General features: G+C 45.6%; 4 protein-coding genes and 1 long non-coding RNA gene across 11 annotated transcripts in view; 4 read left to right on the plus strand and 1 right to left on the minus strand.

Annotated features, from left to right (window-relative positions):
• The window catches only part of LOC119119644 (homeobox protein Hox-C4-like), a 45,477-nt gene that overhangs the window by 13,586 nt on the left and 12,138 nt on the right, over positions 1-19,753 (plus strand). For 2 of the 6 annotated variants that reach the window (XM_037246128.1, XM_037246127.1), the window contains exon 1: positions 6,758-7,536. The exons of 3 other annotated variants lie outside the window; for them this stretch is intronic. The gene's annotated coding sequence lies outside the window, so the exon portion shown is untranslated. Of the gene's footprint in view, positions 1-6,757; positions 7,537-19,753 lie in introns of those variants that run through there. One more of the 6 variants, XM_037246126.1, reaches the window with a different exon arrangement.
• hoxc8a (homeobox C8a) lies at positions 1,309-4,571 on the plus strand. Its single transcript, XM_037246130.1, has 2 exons — positions 1,309-2,207; positions 2,932-4,571. Exons 1-2 carry the CDS (start codon positions 1,772-1,774, stop codon positions 3,246-3,248), a joined length of 753 nt encoding a protein of 250 aa, XP_037102025.1. The 5' UTR covers positions 1,309-1,771; the 3' UTR covers positions 3,249-4,571.
• Positions 8,177-10,752, minus strand: LOC119119650. Its single transcript, XR_005097371.1, has 2 exons — positions 10,666-10,752; positions 8,177-8,781 (listed from the first exon to the last, which is right to left on the minus strand). It is a non-coding gene; the product is annotated as an uncharacterized LOC119119650 (long non-coding RNA).
• Positions 11,561-12,904, plus strand: hoxc6a (homeobox C6a). 2 transcript variants are annotated; one of them, XM_037246132.1, is made up of 2 exons: positions 11,561-12,105; positions 12,438-12,904. In XM_037246132.1, the coding sequence occupies exons 1-2, from the start codon at positions 11,697-11,699 to the stop codon at positions 12,758-12,760; spliced, it is 732 nt and encodes a 243-aa protein (XP_037102027.1). In that variant the 5' UTR covers positions 11,561-11,696; the 3' UTR covers positions 12,761-12,904. The 2 variants fall into 2 exon arrangements, with proteins under 2 accessions (XP_037102027.1, XP_037102026.1); XM_037246131.1 differs by having other exon boundaries at positions 11,562-12,105; positions 12,435-12,904.
• hoxc5a (homeobox C5a) lies at positions 13,224-17,526 on the plus strand. Its single transcript, XM_037246133.1, has 2 exons — positions 13,224-14,794; positions 16,747-17,526. The coding sequence occupies exons 1-2, from the start codon at positions 14,368-14,370 to the stop codon at positions 16,953-16,955; spliced, it is 636 nt and encodes a 211-aa protein (XP_037102028.1). The 5' UTR covers positions 13,224-14,367; the 3' UTR covers positions 16,956-17,526.

A 19,753-nucleotide genomic window follows, 5' to 3' on the forward strand; every position in this document is an offset into this window, starting at 1 on the left:
ACATCATCACTGCTTCATTATTATTTCATTTACTATTTCTATTTCGAATGTACTGATAATATTATGAACTATTAACTACTAACACGAATACTACTACTACTACTACTCCTAATAATAATAATAATAATAATAATAAAATAATAATAATAATAATATATAATAATAGTGTATGATAACAGTAATAATAATAATAATAATAATAATAATGACCTGATCAGTTGTACGAAGACATTTGTGCGTGTGTGCGTGCGCGTGCGTGTCTGTGTGCGCGTTAGTAGCAGTGATTGGCAATCTGCATATTTATAGAGTGTGAAAGGTCTATAAATTCACCCAGCGCGCCTTTCATATTTTACGAGGATGTGTATAAAACGTTAGTGGCCCCACAAAAAGCACGCTGGCATATTTGGAGAGAGCGGGCGAGCGAGCGAGCGAGCGAGCCAGTGTGAGCGTTGAAGTGGGACTCGCGAGTGCTGATTGCAGCTAAACATCCAGTGTAAAATTTTATGAACTCTTCCACGCTAGGAGATTTATTCTCGGTGGCTTTTACGGGGTCATTGAGTGGCACCTACTATTCATAGGTCGTGTTTATATTTGCGTGTGTCGGTGTTTTACAGCGCCGGGTGCAAGTGTGTGCTGCCCTGCATGGCCCCCTTTACTCGATTACACCGGGGCCGTGCATAACGCCATTGACGTGGGCTCATTTTCTGCTGTTGTTCTTGCTATTGGGCGTGCGTGCGTCTTGCTATATATAGCTTCAGTTAGCTCTTCTCCTACCACACTCGCTGTAGATTGTGGTAATTGCTCCGACCGCACTTCTTGGTGCTCTTGAATTGAGATGTTGGCTTGTGTGTTGTACTTGTTTTCTGCAACATCTACACGCGGTGCTTTTGTTTTTGTTGCTCTCTTAGTGGTGCTTCTGGACATGGCTTTTGTTCTTTTTCTCATATCATTGTTCACGCTAACAGCCCACCGGGGGTCAAGGCTAAAATGGCGTTTATATCTGGTGAGCGGATGATGCGCCTCTTAGCCTTTATTAAGGGGAGGGGGGTCCCCTTTGTGCAGCAGCACAAGGCACACTCATTTTGGACTTTTTGAAAATGCCATCCGCTGATGAGGTGATCACATAGTGACGATTACAGGCAGCTCCTCCAAGGTGTGCATATACAGTATCCGTATAGGGCCCCACGTCTGACCGCTATGGAAAAGATGAAGGGGATGGAGAGGGGAGGGAGGGGGAGGACGGGGAGGACGGGGAGGAGGGGGCGCCTGCGGTGGGGGTGGGAAGCTAAAAAAAAGGGGGGAAAAAAGAGCACAAGCGTCTGTGACTGCACGCCAAGCTTTAAGTTTAGATAAGACGCACACATGCCGTGAGCCGGACTTGAGCCTGCAAAAAGCCGGGACGGAAAAACAACAAGACGCGGCAGCGCGGCGGAGGCGGCGGCAGCTACAGCAACAGCCCACGCAGCCGAAGCAGCCGAGGCAGGCAGGCAGGCAGGCAGGCAGGCAGGGAGCCATCCGATGAGAGCAAAGGCTCAGAGCGACTGAGCTGCCGTGGATCGTCCGAAGGGGCAGCGTTCCTCCAGTTTCCGGTTTTGTCTGTCTGCGCGTGTGTAACGCGCCGTGTTGTGCGACTTGGGAGCCCCAAACAAAAGGCTGCCATCACCCTCCCCGAGATCCTCCACAGCCGCGACCGACTGAGCGAGCGAGAGAAAGAGAAAGAGAAGGAGTGCGCGCGAGAGAGCGAGGTGCAGCGCCGGATGCAAAAACAAACATGAGCTCCTATTTTGTCAACCCTCTTTTCTCCAAGTACAAAGCCGGCGAGTCTCTGGACCCGACCTATTACGACTGCCGGTTCCCACAGAGCGTCGCCCGCAGCCACACGCTGGTCTACGGACCCGGGGCGGCCGCGCCGGGCTTCCAGCACCCGCCCCACCATGTGCAGGACTTTTTCCACCACGGCACCGCGGGCATTTCCAACCCGGGCTACCAGCAGAACCCGTGCGCACTGGCGTGCCACAGCGACGCGGGCAAATTCTACGGATACGAAGCCCTGCCGAGGCAAACGCTGTACGGCAGCCAGCAGGAGGCGAGCCTGGCGCAGTACCCGGACTGTAAATCGTCGGCAGGCTCCAACCCCGGGGAAGGACAAGGCCACTTGAATCAAAGCTCCTCGCCCAGCCTCATGTTCCCCTGGATGCGACCCCACGGTCAGATTCTGCATTCCGCTCTTATTATGCGTCCGTCGGTTGTGCATGTGTCGTCGGAGGCGGACGGGCGGGCGGGCGGGCGTGTGTGCGTGTGTCGGTCGGTGTTGACTGTGCATAGCGAGAACATGTAGAGGCGGCACTGCAGTGCAGCACATGCCCATACAGCTCACATTTACGGATCGTAGCATGACAGCCAATTTTCTTTTTTTGTTCCCTTGCGATATTTTGCAGTGCACCGTCACGACACTGTCGACAAAATTGAGTCATTTTTGGAAAGAGCTCATTGGACTCACCTGGCATGGCATTATTCGGGGGGGTCGTTTATTGATCATTCATGCGGCCTGTAGGCTTTACAATAATTATTATTGGGCATTTATGACTGTCAACACCTTGTATTCTATACAACAAACTAGTTTGGAACTCACAGAATAGTAAAAACGGTTCAAATATTTTAAAAATGCTAGCAATTTCTCTATAATTAAAAGTCAAGACAATTTGTCATTTTAGTATTGACACATGGAGTCCATGCGCAATTAGTCTTTGTGGGCCACATAAAATGATGCGGTGGGCCGTATATGGCCCCCGGACCTTGAGTTTGACACCCATATGCTTCACACGAATGATGTTAAATTGCGACACTCGGACGCACTTCAACGGGGCCGTTGTTAGTGTTGTGTTTTCATTTTGTCTCCCTCTCTTTTTAATTGCGTGTCTGCCCCTCAAGCGCCAGGACGACGCAACGGCAGGCAAACGTACAGCCGCTACCAGACTCTGGAACTGGAGAAGGAGTTTCTCTTCAACCCTTACCTGACCCGAAAGAGAAGAATTGAGGTGTCGCACGCCCTGAGCCTGACTGAGCGACAAGTGAAAATCTGGTTCCAGAACCGCCGCATGAAGTGGAAAAAGGAGAACAACAAGGACAAGTTTCCGGGTCAGAGGGGGGAGGCTGAGGCTGAGGCCGAGGAGGAGGGCAACGAGGACGGTGAAGGCGAAGAGGGCGAAGACAAGGAAGCGGAAGAGCGAGAGGAGAGCAAGGAGTGATTTTATGGTCCTTTTTATGGTTATAGGGCTGAAAAAGAGAAGGGAGAAGAAAAAAAAGGAGAGCGAGGTCTCATAAACGGAGCAGGAGTCGCGAGCGCGTCATTTTTATGGCCACCCTTTCCTTTTGTCAAGTGGCAACAGGGATTCCAACAATATTCCCGTCAGGCACATTTAACCCTCGTTATCCAACGAGATGGCCCATTTTCGGAGAAAAAATAAACACAAAAAAAAGCGCTTACACCTTGTTTTGGATTGCATTTGCCGCCCTTGCAAAACGGAACAAAAAGGGAAATAAAACGCATGTTAATGATTTTTTTTTTTTTTTAATGGCCGCGCTATACTTTTGGGCGGACCATTGCATTAAAATCAGTTCAAACGACGCGATGCAAAGTGTAAATAAAGCGCCCAAATCATTTCAAAGTCAAGCGAGGGCTTTTAGTGGCGCTCTCATGCAGCAATCATCGCAGCAATTTGTACAAACAGCCACTTTTAGGATTGTCATTAGGATCATTCTCGTCAATTGATGCAGTTTCAGTCCGGATGGCCTGAAAACATCCACGATCTCCCCACACGCGCTTTTTTATTTTTTAACCAGGAAATTGCAATCGTTTGAAATCATTTGATGCTACCTAAACCTGGGGAGAATTGCAATAGAGATTTCTCGATATAGAGATTTCATACGTTTATTATTCTTATTATTATTATTATTTGAAAGTGTTATACACCCCCCACCCCACCCCCATCCTCACACCCTCGCGCAACGCACCGATCTTGTTTTCTTAAGTTATGTACATGTAGCATTTAGTCAATACTTGTTGAAGACAATTGTTGGAAGCCAAGCAATGAGGAGATTGTTAGCACGCATGCAGGCACTACCTAAACTTGCGAGCCGCTCGCTCGCACGCTGCCTAATTTGCAAAAGTCACACTTGCAGCCACTCGAGTCGAGACGAGACGAGACGCGTGGCACGGCTCGCCACGAACCACAAACGAGTTCCCCAACAACTCAAACTGCCTACAAGAAAACGCACAGTGACTGCGCGTAGAGAGCTGCAACACTCTTTCCTTTGAATTTCAATGTGGTGGTGAAATAGATAGACGAGGTTATTTTGCTTGTTTCCTTGCTTTTTGGTTTTCTTTTGTTTGTTTGTTTGTTTGTTTGTTTGTTTGTTTGTTTTGCACTGAATATAACCTTTGTGTATGTCTTGTTATATATTGATGTTAACAATTACGCTCGTTTCATGGTGTTTCTCCTGTGAAAGACAACTTTGTGTCCCACCATTGTTGATGTCAAATCACAAATAAAGAGGATGCCTCACAATCATTTCTTCCCTCTTTTCTATTTATTACATGCGTCTTCTAATTGATTGCCTTCATTCTCTCTGTCTCTCTCTGTCTCTCTTTCTCTCACGCTCTCTCTTTCTCTCTCTCTGTCTCTCTCTCTCTCTCTCGCACGCACACACACACACACACACACACACACACACACACACACACACACACACACACACACACACACACACACACACACTAAAATGCATGCAAGAATAACGCCTTAGGCTCTCGCCTCATAAAACACAGAGCGTGTTATTATTATTGTTCTTTTTATTGTTTTCATAGAAATTAGCTCATGATATCAACATACACCCTTAAAAGTGCTGGCTTAAAAAAACTGGACCGACCAAGGAAAAAAAAAAATATATATATATATATTATATATATATAGATATAGATATAGATAGATAGATATAGAGTTGCTGTTAAAGAATACTTTCATTTGCCTTTCGCGGGGGTGCACAGCGTGTAAGGTATCTAAAGCCTCAGGCACCCCCCCCCCTCCCATTTGATGAATCTCTTTAATAATAAGATAATAAAAACTTGCTGTCTTCAGGGAGCGTTTTTAATGAATCTTGAGATTATTAATATTTGAGTTGAATAAACGTTGGCTGCGTTATTATCAAGGTAGCGAGCAAGCAAGGTGTGGTTCGTATAGCAGCATAATTGTGAGCCGGTTTCACACACCTCAGGCCCAAAGCCCCAGAAAGCTGCCTTCATGCTTGGAACACACACACACCTCAGAGATATTTCCGTGATTCGAACAGAAACTTTACAGCGGTACTCGGTGCATTTCAATGAACAAAATAACTGAATAGATGTGGAAACGTATTGTTGTGTTTGCACGTTAAAACAATGATGCTTTTGTCTGCTCCCTTCCCCCTTATTCACATTTCACAATGTCAATTGACGTGCTCTACGTTCAATTCGTGTCATGTGCGCTCTTATAATAAAAATAACTTACTTTGCACTGAAAAAAATTGCTCTTATAAGATACAAAACATCATGTCGGGGCAAACATAAACAAATATGCGCAAAATGTGTGTGCAAACATAAAACAGAAAAAATAGGCAAAAACTACATTCATCTTAATGAAATCGGTGTGATCCCATTCCCGACAAGTTAAAGTGCGTTCTAAATGAGTTGTTTTATTATGAATATTGCCGTGGATTGTTTCAAGCACCTCCTAAATTCGAGACAAATAACCTCCTCCTTGAGATAGTTTGAATTCAATCATTTTCTACTTGACGGTTCATTCATAAACTCTCTACAAGCTAAAATGACCCTTTGTCAAATCATTCACATAACGCAGTTTTAAAAATAATGATTTTGTTCATTTAGATTGAGTTTACAAGTAGTTTATCAAATTATTTCGGCTTTGTGCCGACAAGTCAAACATAACGATCGTTTTGAACATTTGTCCGTTAAGTTGTTGTCTTTATTTCTGTATTGGTGACGTGATCTCCATTGTGTGTCCCGTTGAATTCAGAACCAAACGAACGTCATCAGAACGAGTGCGCATATAGCATTTTAGATTTTTTATTTAGTGTGAAAAAATAAAAAAAATCCTTCCATCCAATCAACACATTCAGTTTTTACATTCATTTTGTTATGCCCTGTACAATCTCTATTACATGGTGCATGTTCTTTTTAAAATAGTTGTACGCATTATATAATGCGCCCGCATTTTGTATCCGGATGTGTCTTTTGTGGCAACATTTGGCGTGTACATATCTTACGTGCGTGTTTTCACCAGAGGGCTGACATTGTCAGCACTAAACTTTAGTGTACCTGTTGTAAACTTTATTGGTGGTGTAAAGGCAAGACTCGCATGCGGCTTTTCTTTTTTTTTGCGTCTTTTGTATCTGCTGGCTGCTGGCCTTTCCCCATGCAAAATCAACTCATTCTTTTCATCGTCAAATGGGAGAGGCTCGTTTTGTTTTGAGTTGAGTGTCGTTCCATTTCTATTTCAAATGACTCTGGTTTGCTATTTGGTCAATTGAATTTGCTCAAGTGTTGTGTTTTCTCCTTGTTGGAATTTGACGGTTATATTGGCGCATTAGGAAATTGCTATTGAAGGAATTTCGTCATCGAAGTTGTGCAATTTACAATGTGCGCGTCGTTGAGTTGAAAACATGTTGAAGTTTGTTTAATTGGCTGAGTTGACGAGAACGTGCGCGCTCATGATTGGACGCGCTGCGTCATGTGAGGGGCCTCCAACTGGCTCGGTCCTGACTCTCATTCCAGTCCACTTTCGTCTCTCCTTGTGCGCTTGTTTATTTGCCCTCAACTACTTCTAATGGCGTTCTTACACTTTGCTTTGTGTACAATATCGACTGCAGCGTGTCAGTCTTTGCCTCACACTGACGGACAAATATCCGCATTGGAGCTGCGTCTTTTGCGGACGTTTCCTTTTTTTTTTTTTTTTTTCTTTCGTGTTGCATATTTGCTGCACTGGAAAGAGGGGGAATGGCAAAGATGGGTGCAAACATTCCTGGTTGTTAAAGAGAGAAATTTACAGCTGAGTAATAAAAGTTTACGACTCACGGCTAGCCGTGATTGGCTGCGGCGAGCCACGTGGCTCACGCTCTATGAACATGAACTTTATGCTGTTGTCTATTCCCCGCTCCTTCCTTTGAATCGCCAGCAGAGCAGGCTGCAGTCGTGTAAAAGCTCCCTCGTTTCTCCACGCTCACGTGGGGACATGCACATAACAGGTTCGGCCGCTCGTTCACCTTCTCTTGGCCGCCTTCACGCCGCAGGCAGGCATCTCGAGGACAGCCTGCAGCCCTTCTCCCTCCGGAACACGGAAGGAAAGCGAGCTGCACGAATGGACTTTTTGCATTGCTGCATCCTCATAGGCTGCGTGCGTGCGCGCGCGCGAGCCAGCCAACAAGCCAGCGAGCGAGCGTGGGCAACCTGCAAAATGGAGCCCCCGCAGAGACGCCGTTCAGGTAGGACGGCGAATTTTTCTCTTCTCTTGCTGCTCGTATTTGGATGCCGCGCCGCGCGTGTCCTGATGGACGATGCAGATGCCTGTGAAATGACGGCAAGGTGCGTGGGGGCCTCGTATAACCCGGCTGTGGGAGCCCCCACGCCACAGCGGCCGCGCTAGCTAGCCTGCTGACGGCCAGGAGCACCTGCGTGGACTCGACCACGGCTTAGCATTTGAAAGCTTATTGCCCACTGTGCTGCTAGCAATTAACCGGAGACGCCTTATCCCTTTTCCCCCCATTTTCTCCAAGACCTACCATGATTATTATTGAGTGGTGGATTATAAGTTGTTGATGTTGTTGTCGTCGTTGTTGTTGATAGATTCGAGTGTCTGCCAACAGGCTGCCGTGGTGTTATCACACAGACAGGCAAGCTTACGCTGACGTTGTGGTAGGACCCTACAGTGCCTCCTAGCGACCAGCCGTTTTGCAGGGGGGAAGTGGGCGGGGCAGCGGTTGTTTTGAGCTGCCTCACTGCGGATGTCAGCTGACCCACGTGTGTGTTTGTGTGCGTGTGTACGCGCGTGTGCGCGCTGGTCTGCTTTTCCAATGCCGTCTTGGAGAAACTCGACTTTGTATTTATCAACACACATTACGTTTCTTTCTGCATGTATCCAAGACACATGAGCATTTTTATTGTCGTTCATATTCATTCACATCAGGAATTGTCATCATGGTTTTCGTCAAATGAGAAGTGCGTGTGTGTGCGCGTGTGGTTCTAAATAGCCAGTAGCGATCAAGATATATGTCGAAATAGTCATCAAACGCATTCCAGCTTTTTCCCTGACGGAAGTAGACAAAAAAAAAAATCCCAGCATTCATGTGCGGGTAACAGCTGCAATGTGCGTACGTGCGTCTGTGAAATATCTTTCAGCATTGTGTTTGGGTCTCAATTAATCATTAAAACCGATTTAATGTCCTTAATATATTTTTATATACATCTTACATAATTCTAATAATATCAAACCACACGACATAGGCTGTGCGCGTGTGCGTGCGCGCGCGCGCGTGTGCGTGTTTCATAGTAGCTATTTTATACTCATGCAGCTAGAATTGTGTGCTATTTGCGCGTCCTTGGAGCTTGCAAGTAAAGTGTATTTATTGTCAAATGGTTCTTGAAGCCTTTCGAATCCTTCTGAGCCGCCCTTGCAAGTCGTCTGTTGTCCCCCCGCGAGGATCTGCTGCTGTAATGGTCCACTTTTGTGCCTGCACACACACACACAAGCAAATGGTCCCTTTTAATCCATTTTTGTTCCACGTTTTGTGTTGTTAAATACAGGTCCATTGAAGTCGTACATCTGTCCCCATCACCACATTTAGAACTCCCGACAGGTCCGAAGTTTTTGCCCACTAATGGTCCTAATTTATGACGTGTGGATCAACATGACGCTCGCTGGGTACTGGCTTCCTGAGTGCATAACGAGCACAAAGTCGAACACTTCCGGCCGTAATTGGGCCAGCCTGCCACGCTAAAGTGCCTATAGATGCCTTTACATTGTTACAAACACAATTAGTCCTTATTAGTGAACATCAGAGCTTACCAGCCTTAAGCTCCCTTGCTGCGTTTTAATCAGTACGGATCATGTTGAAATTGTACACTTGACAGAAAAATAACTGTGTGTCATGTTAAGTCACAGTAAAAAAAAAAAAAAAAAGAAAGAAAAAACTGCTGAGTTTCAAATGGGTCCAGCTGGCTGCGCAGTCTGTTAAAGCCTCACAATTGAAGTAACATTATTATCATAATAATAATAATACTAATAATATTAATAGTAATTATTATTATTATTACTATTATTATTATTGTTATTTTATTTTCAACGAATTATAACAATACGGCTCTTCTGCCCCCAACCTGAGAGCTACAGACATCAGCACTACTACTTATAATAATAATAATAATAATAATAATAATAATAATAATAATAGTAGGAGTAGCATGGTATGAAGTAATTCAATACAGTTGTGTTTTTATAGAGGCGTCCTTTTGGTTGAGGATTTTTGTTGTTTTGTTCCCGAGATAAAGTCGGGCAAAAGACGCGGTGGTGAAAGTGCAGGCAAAAGGCTGCTTTGGAGGCGCGCATGCAATTGACGCGCCTGCTGGGCCGCAATAAAAGCGTACAAAGTGAGGGCAAGGCTGACCTTTCTAATTGTGCTGCATTCCAGTCTCACTTTTTGCCTTCCCTCGTCAGCTTTTATTTACAACCGAAAACTTTACGGGCCGGGCCGTGTGCGCTCTTTGTTGACACATTTTGCCTCGGCTGCTGCACGGGGGCTCGGAAAATGCTATACAACTTCAAATTATTTGTTTAATAGAGGCGGGGGACGGATTCCACTGCAGTTACAGTATTATTTTGGAAAAATAAATAAAAGCCGCACTGCAATCTTTTGACGTTGCTTCTACGATCCCGAGCACGCGCATATGCTGCAAACATTTGCTGTAAAGGCGGATGGTCGCTCACACATGGCCCCAAATACGGGGAAGGGAAGGGAAGGAAGGTTTTATGGCAAGTCACTTCCTCGTCTTTGTTGTCTCTTTTGTGGGCGGCTGAGGCTTGCACGCCAAAATCAATGAAGTCCACAACAAACAAACGCAGCCCGTAAAGGCGCTTTTCCATCGCGACGGATTATTTCGCGATATAAAAAATTGAAAAAAAGAACTGTTGAAAAATCCTCCTTTCAATTTGTATTTTCTTGACTCCTTTTTTTTATGTTACGTGATGACAACTACATGAAAATAAAAGTCTTTTTTAATTCATTGTCAGACAATTTGTCAAGGCAGAACAAAAGTAGGCAGCAATTGTAATATCCGTTTGGGGTTGTCCAAATCACAATCGCTCAAGTTTTGCGTGTTGGTGGTGCGCCTCAAAAGCAATTTCCAAAGCCATTATTTGCCACGAAGATAATAATCAGTTTGCTTGCTCTCTTGTACGGCGCAGGAATGCACACGTATGACGGCAACCACTCAGCAAATCTGCTTTAAAACTCTCCCCCTCAGAGGCCGGGTGTGTTTGTGTGTGCGGAATTTCTTTGAGGATCGAGTGTGGGGTTTTTTTGATGCAAGAGTGTCAGACATAATGTTCATTAAAGGACTTACTTTTTTTCTGTGCCTGCAGGCAGCCTTCTCGCTTTGCTGCATAGCTAGTTTTGGGCGAGCTGGGGGAACGTCACTTGTTTTATTGCCCTCACACAAGCCAGACCATAAACGCATTCTTACCACCTCCCCCTGTTCACTGCAAAAAGCTTTGGAAATTGCTCACACGTCCAACAATTCATCGCGCCGTGGAAACTTTGACGCTAAAGCTTGAAAAAAGACATCCATGCTGCATGGATAAATGTAAAATGCGAAGCGTGTGTGTGTGTGTGTGTGTGTGTGTGTGTGTGTGTGTGTGTGTGTATATGTGTTTTTGTGTTCGCACACACACACACACATACACATACACATACATATATATATATATATATATATATATATATATATATATATATATATATATATATATATATATATATATATATATATAAACAAGCCCTCATAGAGTTAGTTAACATAATATGTCTCTTTCAACTGAGCTCGGTGTCGGTGGGGATTTGAATGCTAATGTGCTCCCTCAAATGGAATATTACCAGTCACAATTGCCTTCATCAAAGTAAACACTGCCTTGGTCGTGGCTGTGAGTGTGCGTGTGTATGTGTGTGCGCGCGCGGCTTGTAGTGTTCATCGGCATTTTGCTCAAATGCTCCAGCTCTGGGCTACAAGCTACAGTTTCTGCCGCTCTGCCGCCTCGTCATTGGTGGAGCCGCGTCAGCTGACTTTGTCATATTGTCTGCGAGCGAGCCAAGGCTCTGCTCTAACGCTCGACTTTGTGCGTCTTAAGCGGAGATTGCAAATTAATAATACCGAATCGTCAAAATAGCGGGGAGGCACCCGAGTGGAGCTGCGATCGGGGGTGGGGGGGTACACGAGGAGAAAGAAAGGGGGGGAAAAAACCCGAGAGAAGACGAGCTCGCAGAAAGGTGTGGTTGGCTGACACGCGCGGGAGGGAGATTTAGTGGGAAGCGAGATTGAAAAGCGAGCGATAACGAAGTGGGGAGAGTTGCCGAGGAGGGTTACGAGGCAAGGTATGAATTCTTATTTCGCCAACCCGTCGCTCTCCTGCCATCTCTCCGGCGCCCAAGACGTTTTGCCCAACGTGCCCATCAACTCCAGCACCTATGACCCGGTGCGGCATTTCTCGTCGTACGGCGCCGCCGTGAGCCAGAACCACCACCACCACCACCGCCTCTACGCCGCCGGGCCCTTCTACTCGCCCCAGGACAACGTGGTGTTCGGCTCCTCCGGCCGGGCTCAGTACGACTACGGCTCCAACGTCTTCCTGCAGGACAAGGACGTGCTGCCCAGCTGCAGGCAAGCCAACGCGGGACAAAGCCACCTTGGCCAGGACTACCCGCTGGAGCCGGGCAGGGCGGCCCAGGAGCACAAGAGCAACATCCCCATCTACCCGTGGATGCAGCGCATGAACTCACACAGCGGTGAGTTTTACTAGCGGCAAATAAATTCAGGAAATGGGCCCCGTTTTACGATTTGTCTCACCAAGAGAGTAAGCTACTTTTTATGGCCCCATAAAACATGACTGTATCTCCTTGACTTGTAGATGCGGCGGCCAGGGCCTTTTGCATGCATGTGCAAACAAACAACCCGCGTTTAGGCGCACCGAACACTTGTAGCTCCCTACGTTTATTTATCGATACAGCAAGACGCGGGACTTGCATGGAACGCAACCCCCCCCCCCCCCCTCCGCCAAATAAATACATACTGTTAATCTATCTATCCATACTGAACGGGCGACTTTGTCCCCCAGCAGGAGTGGGCTACGGGTCAGACAGGCGCAGGGGACGTCAGATCTACTCTCGCTACCAAACTCTGGAGCTGGAGAAGGAGTTCCACTTCAACCGCTACCTGACCCGCCGCAGACGCATCGAGATCGCCAACGCGCTCTGCCTAACCGAGCGCCAGATTAAGATCTGGTTCCAAAACCGGCGCATGAAGTGGAAGAAGGAGAGCAACTTGAGCTCCACGGTGGCGGGAGCCGAATCCACGGCGACCACGCAAGACGACGAACGCGGCGGTGGCGGCGACGGCAGCCCGGCCAAGGACGACAAGGAGGACGAAAAAAAGAAGGAATAGGCTACCGTCCGAGCCACGTGGAAAAATAGAAGCCCAACATTACTACCTAAACATGGAGCTGAAAGGGACCACTGCATGAAGGCTCCCCCCCCTCGTCTTCCTCATATCACCCCGGGGTGAGGAGTCTTGCAAAAAAAAAAAAAATCCCACTAATTTCAGCCACATTCTCAACCTTGTGACTCTGGATCACTTTTATGTAATTTTTGTTTTGTTGATTTTTTTTAGCTCGTCAGTGTCACACGTATTGTGAAAATAAAAAAAAGTATTAATTTCTATTTCCAATGCCAGTATAACCTATTTCTCCCCCACGCAAACAAAGCATCACTGTGAAGTCTCTGCTCATCAAATACAGTGTTACGTTAGTCTCAACATTCCACGGAAGGAAAGAGTTGGACCCTTCATTTGGCCACAGTGTCATTTACTACTTGAATATATTATATATAGCGAGAGAGATAAATATGTATACATAAGTCTTGCAGAAACTTGAGCGTTGCACGAATAAACTGTAGCGCGCGCACACAAACACACACGCACACACAAACACACGTAGAAAAATTTGCTTGTGAACAGGACTTTTTCTACCATGCAGATGAATACGATTTTATGCAAATCCTTAAAGGATGAATGTGCATTTAGTTGCTTTGATAGTCAACGCATAACACCAAATGGCGCTTATCACCCCAACCCTTTTTTGTTCGAACCCACAGTTCCTTCGGAGATATATTTGTACGCGTCCATCTTTCTTTTTTTTCTTTTTTTGAAAGTTCCTGTTTTGTCATAATTGTGTATCATGGAATAAAATATTTGTAAATAAATGTTGGCCTTTCGTGAGGTGTTTTGTATGGGAACACGGTGTGGTTGCGGGGCGTTTCAAAAAAAGTCAAATGCATAAAGACGTTAGTTTGGTCATAATATTGTGGAAGCAAATTCGCAGAATATTAAGAAAACAAAAACAAAAATTCATATGGACGCCAGAAGTGCTGAATGTTTTGACCTCCGCTTGATTGAAAATTAGATGATGCTTGCAGCTGCAACACTATAATTCAACTCGTTTTGTATTTTTTTTCCCAATGAGATCGGCATTCATGCCTTTTTATTTGATTTTCTTTTGATGAGACGGGAGCGCGTTCGATTGCGCGCGTGACCGTCCGGGGCCGTCCTGTCCCCTTCCCAACAGCAGATGACGCTCTTGTTCTACTGTGCTGCCATTTTTTTGCGAAAGGCTGCTCGCCGTGCTCCCCCGCACTCACCAGCCGCAGCAGCTCAAAGTTTACTGGACACGTTTTTGCTATTCATCAATATCCCCATTGAGTATCAACGCCAATTTATGAGTGGCCAACATGCGCACGTGATCCCATACAAATAGGCCATATTTGGGCAGCGCGCATGGGATCAAGGATTTAAAAAAAAAAAGATACCAAAGGCTAGTCCACCGATAAATCTTGGATTATTTTTTTTTTTTTTTAGGAGAGGCCAATTTTTTTCTTCTTCTTCCAAACTGGGCTAGCAAGAAAAGCAATGATCAACACAAATCAGGGAATAAGGGCAAGCTTCTCGTTGCTAAAGGTGTAAAGCGGTTCTTCTTCTTTCTTTTTTTTTTTTTTTAAATGAGCTCTTATGTTGACAGCTGCTGTGTGAAGCAGGCGGGCGAGACAAGTTGTCCAATGTTTGGCTTCAGTGTGGCGGGGCGCGGGTCCAGCCTGTGTCACGGAGGATCCGCCGGCTCGCTCGGACGGGGCGAGATGCAAAGCAGCCTACGAGGCAGCCCGGGGGAGGCTCCCCTCCCGCCGCCGCCGGCTTGCGCGCATTCCGGCCCGGTCGCGCAGCGCTCGGGAGGCTTCCCGTGCGGCCGCGGTGCAGACAGAGCGCCGGATAGGAGCGCCAAGTCCGGCGGCGCCCGGAGCCTGCAGGAAGGCGCCCCCGGTGCGGAGAAGGCGCAAACGGGCTCGCGCAACGCCAGCGCCAGCGCGCAGCGAGGCGACGAGCACGGACCGCAGATTTATCCGTGGATGACCAAACTGCACGTGAGCCACGGTAAACTCGGTCCCTCTTTCAGGCTGCTCGCGCTTCGTTTCCGGCGCTCTCCACTTTGCTTCTTGAGTTTTATAGGCCAAACGCAGGAAATAATAAAAACTCGCGGCCATAAATTTTATGACAAAGGCATCCATTGCTCGTAAAGCTGCTCTATTACGGCGAAGAGGTGATCTGGGGTCTGATTTATGATGCAGTAATTGGGCCGGAGGATCAAATTGTGACAAAATTATCAAATCATATTTTCCAGATTCATCCGTAAGTATTATTGTCTTTATTGCTTCTATTTGAGCAACTCCTCGGCGCAGCTTTGACATGATCAGCCTGCGTGCGTGTGTTTGAAGCTGTAGCCTTCAATTGAACTCTGGGCAACACTAGTGACCTGACCCTAGCCGAGCCTGAACTTTTCACCTCGAAAAGATTTGAATAGGCATGCAGGCACTGTTTTGCAGACAGTGTAGGAGCCACGAGTTGGCTGCGGGCTGCAAATGGACAGTGGACACTTTGACGGTAAATTTGTCTATAGGCTTGATTTGCAAAGAGCCCTGCAGCCAGGCAGGCGGGACGGCTCCAAATGTCCCACTCACGCACTGCAGCCCCCGAGTGCATGCGTAGGCATTGAGCCGGGCCATAATAGCTCGTGAAATGCTCATAGTCGCATGGTTTTGGACCCGGCCGACGCCAGGCCTTCGTTCCATAAGTAGGCTACTATTTTGTTTCAGGGATAATGTTTTGTTGTACTTCAGAAAATACAGAGCGAAACTCATTTGTAATATTTGTGTGCACATTCCATCGACTGTATACCAAGCCGTAATTAGCACGCAATGTCAGCCGAATTGGTCTCTTTTGGTGACACTTTTGATGGACGCTTCTTATTCTCGATTAATCCAATTGTGAGCACTCGATTTATAGAAGCACAGAGCAACATGCTAAAAGTTATCTTTAGCAAGTTAGCGCTTAGTCAAAATATACTAGAAACGTGCAGCCGTCACTGTAGTTTGTATATATAGATGACCATAAATCAAAAGAAATATTTGTATTTATATTATAACGTACAAATTTCATCTGCACAAAGACACACACACACACATATATATATATATATATATATATATATATATATATATATATATATATATATATATACATACCTATACATACACACAGACACACACACATTTAAAACCGCCAGAAGTTGAATTAATTTCAGAAAAAAAGAATGTTGTGTTGTTTACAAAAAATAGGTTGTTTTGTGTAAAACAACCCAGGAAGTTGGCTCGACATCCTTGGTTGGTCCAATTTTTAACACAAATTGGGTTGTTTCTAACAAAGTATTTTTAAGAGTGTGTGTGTGTGTGTGTGTGTGTGTGTGTGTGTGTGTGTGTGTGTGTGTGTGTGTGTGTGTGTGTGTGTGTGTAGCCGATACTTCAACAATATAATTATTGAAAAATATTTCCTATTTTCAACGAATAAAAATGCTGAGCGAGACGCAATGAAGCAGCTAAATTGTAAATATATTGCGTGAACATTTATCTATTTCTGATTATCCTCATACTCACATGTATAAAGAGAGGACGCAAACTCCAAATAGGAAGCCAGAGCGTGGATTTGAACTCATGACCTCCGAACTGTGAGATGCATGGGCAACATGCCACAATGGTTGTTACCACCACAAACAGCACTTTGCCATGTTTTGCGCCAGTCCAAGTCTCACCATAGAAACGCGTTTGACATGTTATTTCAACATAAAAAAATATCTCTATATAAATGTTTATATATATTTATTTATTTAATTATTTATTTATTTATGTATTATTATTTTTATTTAGTGAGGGAGTGCCTGATAAGGAACAGGAAGGGTAGCCCAATCTTTTTTTGTTTTTTTTGTTACGTGCATGTGTCAATTTGTGCGCGACCGTCTGGCCCGTTGCTAACTTGTGTTTGCAATCGGTCAGAATCGGAGGGCAAGCGCTCGAGGACGAGCTACACCCGCTACCAGACTCTGGAACTGGAGAAGGAGTTCCACTTCAACCGCTATCTGAGCCGCCGCAGGCGCGTGGAGATCGCGCACACGCTGTGCCTCAACGAGAGACAGATCAAGATCTGGTTCCAAAACCGGCGCATGAAATGGAAGAAGGACTCCAAGACTAAAGTTAAGGAATAAGGGCATGGCCGAACACACTTTGCGCAAGCAGCTGTCTGACCTCCGGATGAACTGCGGGGAGCAATGACGTCATGACACCGCAGCGTGACTCTTCCATCAGCAATTATGTGTCGGCCGTTGCAGTTCGGAATCCAATGTATTGACTCTCGCTCACGCTGATCAATCGGTTTGCGTTGCTAAATGAATTAATTTGCTGCCTATACAAGAAGTTGAGGGGCGCTGCGGAGCCAAACGTCCACCGAATTCCTAAATGGAATTTATTTAGAACTTGGATGAGGAAACCATGCACGTCAACTTTACCTCCAACGTCATGTGATTAAAAAAAAAAACGTTTTTTTTCTAAGAGTGCTCCATGTATTTTGTTATTTTCTGCGTTCGGCGATGTGTCATTGTGAATGAATGAACTCGTATGTAATCCAAGGCGACTGTGTGTGATGATACTGTGATGTGAGTGTTTGTGTGTGTGTGGGGGGGGGTTGGAGCGGCTGTCATCTTTAGACTTCCGGTGCCTGACGAATAATCGAATCAGCGATTCACTGTTGACTGTAACTAATAAAATGATTACACGCACTGTTTGTGTAGCCCCCTTTTATGACATTTGACAAGCTACTGGCGATGTCATCAAATGGCTGAAAAAGTGGGTGAGGTCTCATTTCAAGCGTTGCCTGTTTTAGTCTGCTTAAAAGCCGAGTGACAAACGCGCAATGAAGTTTAAAGCCCTCATAAAACTTTATCACCCTCGTTTCCAGACAGACTGTTTCCTGTTTTGCCAGGAGAAAGAAGGGAAGCCCTCGTCCACCTGAGATAATACTCCCTCTCCGACTTCCCCCTTCCCATGCATGCAAAAGTTGCTTTTTTACAAGACGCTCTTGACGCAACAATTGCGCGCGGCAGTGCGCGCGCGCTGTTTTTTTTTTTTTTTAAGCATGCACAGCAGGAGGCTTTAAGAAATTTGTAAGGGATAAAATATAAGAGTAATAAACAGGACTCACCTCCTAACTCCTAATCAAAGTTGTTTGCTTGGTGGAGAGAATCGGCGTCCACTTTAGGCCCCTGCAACGCGGCCTTTACATTGACATCGTCTTGAATCCTCCTTCCTTGGTTCTTCCACGCAGTCCCCTCTTTTGGGCTATTTTCAAGTTTACAAGGTTACATAATTATGTCAATTGGCCGGAGCAGGCCCTGTGAATGGTGCTTGGGAAGCACGTGGTGTCATTTGAGTGGCTTTTATGGCCCGCAAGAGCTGACAAACCTTCGACATATACACATCATATATAATCCTAAGTGTCCGGCAATCGCAGCTGCTGGCCGGCCATCCGGCCGACCGACCGACCGGTTGGCTGCATGCATGCGCCTCATGTGGGCCACAGGAGGCAGTTTGCAAGCGGTGAGCACACAGGCAAGTGGATCGGACACTGCATGGCCGTGCTGCTGCGATCGCTGCTCGGCAGCAGGTTGGCACTCGCTCGCCCTTAATTTCACTGCATGCTGTAAAATACCGACACTGATATATATACTTTACATTGCACACTTTTTTTTTAAAACGTGCTCCATTTTATGGATTTTAGAATTATTAATAGTCAAACGTAAATAAGAACATGTTTTTAGTTAAGCATGTTGACGCAATTTATTTATATAATATAAAACATTTTAATTTGTGTGTGTGTGTGTGTGTGTGCGCGCGCGCGCTCAAGCAGAGCCACAAGCTGCTCAACACTTTTTTACTCATGTGAATTGTGTAGTCTTCCTTTGACTTGAATTGTCGATTTGTGACGGCAACAAGCTGCAGCCCCCTTTCAAGCACGTCCATTTCTTTTTATTTCCGCCCTTCTTGTCGCGCATGCTGATGCGTGGTACACTACCGTTAGGGGGCACTGTCCAACACACTCCTTAGCAGTGTATGTGCGTGTGTGCGTGCGCGTAGGTCCTATGAAAGTAAAGTCCATGAACAGTTTGGAGCATCTGTGGTGTGGCATATTTTGCCGGTAGCGTCATTTGTGTTTCATGTATTTCTCTCATGTTGTCCTTCTGGAGCGTCATGCGGGATCGAAAGTGGGAACAATGGCAACATCCGCTTTCACTTGCAACGTGTGTGCTGTTTTTGTTCCTTTCTCTGACCTGTGCAGCTGACACGGTCATTATTTAAAACGCAGAGGCCACTTCCGGATGACTTTTGCTTTTGTCTCAGCCCACATATAAGTGCCACAACATCGCGCCACTAAATGTGGACACACAAATCGTCCTATTTATAATACGACTGCATGACGACGTAGTCGGGCTTTCTATTTGTGGATTTTAGCCCGAGGAGGCTTTCTTTTTAGTTTTTTGTCAAAATGACCCATCCCAAATGTCTCTCCTCAGTCCAGCGACCCCGCCACCCCTTTTTTTTCTAGGGCATCCTCTCAGCTCATTTGGAAATAAATCACAGGAGAGAAAAAAAACAACGATCGAGTGCAGCGTATGAAAATAGAAATAGAACTAAACACATTTCTCATGAATTAAAAATATCCTCCGGTTAGAAATTAATTCAGGTTTTATTTATAAACGACCCTAAATAAATTCATTGTTTTCCCCCAAAGAATCGACACGCAAATAAGTTGTAAATCGTTTGCCAACCATGTCATTTATTTGTCGCGCGGTAAGTGAATGTACAGACGTTTCCCTCACATGCATGAGCAGGCCTGGACGTAAGAAGCACCTCTCTTCTAATTCCAACCATTGTAAAGAAAAGAAAAAACATCGTGTATGTGTGTGTGTGTATATATATATATATATATATATATATATATATATATATA

The sequence above is a fragment of the Syngnathus acus genome, chromosome 2, assembly GCF_901709675.1.
Source record: "Syngnathus acus chromosome 2, fSynAcu1.2, whole genome shotgun sequence".
Lineage (NCBI taxonomy): Eukaryota > Metazoa > Chordata > Actinopteri > Syngnathiformes > Syngnathidae > Syngnathus > Syngnathus acus.